Raw genomic sequence first — 2360 nt, forward strand, 5'->3', positions numbered from 1 at the left:
TGAAGATAGAAGAGTTTGTTGAATCTGACGTGACATGTTCGCACGAACCCTTTGTACGAACAAAAGTAAGAGAAATTTAGGAGAAGAATACGAACATGTTCTTGCATGAGGCCCATTGCTCTGATCAGATGGGTATCTGATTTATACGGTGGCCCTGAAGTCCAAACTACATCAACAAGTCACTAAACAATACTACAAATTAAAAACACAACATTTTATAAAACACAGCTGCGTTTGCCAGTACAGCGGCGCTACAGGCAGAATAACTTACAGTTCAAAAGTCAAATGATGCCATTGTTCATTGAGTTTATCCAAATCAATTCAAAATGATTTTGTGTTTTTTTTATTTAAAGTTGTGTGTAGTGATTTGTTGATGATGTTTGCACTTCAGGGCCACAGTAGATTTAGTACCATGTACTGAAAAGTCCTGGGTCGGATTTGAAAAAGTCAGATTTGTCACGTTCATGGAAAAAATGGGATATTGGTCGTTCAGAGGCAAAAAAAAAATCTGTTTTGGGTTGCATTTACCTGCAGTGCGAACGCAGCCTTATTCACCCCATTCTCATAAAATAGCAAAAAGATATAAACCTAATAATTTATTACAACATCTCATTAGAAGTCTTTCTGATTTTCCTCCTGTTTGTCTCAGATTAATGTGGTTATGTTCGACAAAACCGGCACCATTACTAATGGTGCGCCACAGGTGACCCGTGTGCTGGTTTTATGGGACATGGCCCGCATGCCCCTGAGAAAGGTCCTGGCACTGGTTGGAACAGCAGAGGCCAGCAGCGAGCACCCGCTGGGCACAGCGGTCGCTAAATACTGCAAAGATGTAAGAATCCTATTTGTGTTAAACCTACTGTCAGCAGTGCCCTTCAGCAGGTCAAGAATATGTTTCTGAAGAACATATATGAAAAAAACTATAAAAACAACAAACAAACCCATCTTCTAACTGAGCTAAATATTTTGCTACACAAATGGCTAAACTAACACAAAGAATACATGTGTAGTTTGCCTCAGCGTTCACACAATGTGTCCAACAGGAGCTGGGTTCAGATATTCTGGGATACTGCCAGGACTTCCAGGCGGTTCCTGGCTGTGGTATCAGCTGTCGGGTGTCCAACGTGGAGCATCTTCTCCTGCCAAGTGATGAGAGTTTCCTTCAGACAGGAGGAAGCACTGATAGAAACGGGCTGCTCTCTGCTGGTGAGTCCCCGTTCACAAACTGAACATGGAAATATGTGATTTAGGATCATATGAGTGAAACTAATCGAGGTGATTCCTTCCTCTTTGCAGCTGAGGGAGCGTCTTACTCTGTCCTGATCGGGAACAGGGAGTGGATGAATAGGAATGGTCACCACATCAAAGCTGATGTTGATTCCGCCATGTTGAGCCACGAGACTAAAGGACAAACCGCCATATTGGTGGCGATAGATGGTGAGGACGAAATAACAGTGGCCTATAAAATACTTGAAAAAATAACGAAGTAAAAGTAAAATTACATGAACAGAAAATGACTTTGGTAAAAATAAATTTCACTGATGAGAAAACTACTCAAGTAAAAGTCAGAAAAAATGTTCACAAAAACTGGGAAGTAAAAGTACTTTTACACACTCTCTAAGTAATAAGCTGTTGCATTTACTGAACTAAACTGGTTCCACTAAGCCAAGTTGAGTAAACTGAGCAATATATGTTTATTCTTTGCTCAATTTACTTAACTAGACTTAGTGGAGCCAGTTGAAATGACTGTTTAGTAAATTCAACACTTCATGTTTTAGAGTGCAGAAACATCTCATTTCCTGATGAGTTTTGAACATATTTAATTTTGTAAAGAGTAACTAGGGGTTACTTTTTAATGTAAAGAAGTAAAAGTATAATTTTTTGCTTTAAGATGTATTGAAATAAAAGTAAAAGTAGCTATTTAAAAATACTTGGTAAAATTACAAATCCTCAAAAAAACTACTTAAGTACTGTAACGAAGTAAATGTACTTAGTTACTATAAACCTCTGCGAAATAATAACTAATGTTGTAGTCAAGACCACCTAAACCGAGACCAAGTCAAGACCAAGACCGCAGTGTCTCGAGACCGAGACGAGACCAAGACTTTTAGGGTTTGGACCAAGTCAAGACCAAGGTCAAGGGAGGGCGAGGCCGAGACAAGACCAAGACCAAGAAAAAAAAAGTATTCTGTACACATGTACAGTGGGGGTGGGGGGGATATTTATTCTTTCATGGTTGAGGTCTACCTATGATGTCAATTACAGGCCTCTCTCATCTTTTTAAGTGGGAGAACTTGAACTATTGGTGCTGACTAAATGCTTTTTTGTCCCACTTTAGCTAAATTAGAGCTAATATTGAC

The 2360-nt window shown here is 39.3% G+C and overlaps 1 protein-coding gene across 3 annotated transcripts in view; it reads left to right on the top strand.

Annotated features, from left to right (window-relative positions):
* Window positions 1–2360, top strand: part of atp7b (ATPase copper transporting beta) — a gene marked incomplete at its 5' end in the record, with an annotated part of 37297 nt that overhangs the window by 28250 nt on the left and 6687 nt on the right. For all 3 annotated transcript variants that reach the window (XM_014012010.1, XM_014012011.1, XM_014012012.1), the window contains 3 exon segments: window positions 650–832; window positions 1044–1206; window positions 1297–1437. In XM_014012010.1, coding sequence (XP_013867464.1) covers window positions 650–832; window positions 1044–1206; window positions 1297–1437 — 487 coding nt within the window.

The sequence above is a fragment of the Austrofundulus limnaeus genome, unplaced genomic scaffold (assembly GCF_001266775.1).
Source record: "Austrofundulus limnaeus strain Quisiro unplaced genomic scaffold, Austrofundulus_limnaeus-1.0 Scaffold87, whole genome shotgun sequence".
NCBI lineage: Eukaryota > Metazoa > Chordata > Actinopteri > Cyprinodontiformes > Rivulidae > Austrofundulus > Austrofundulus limnaeus.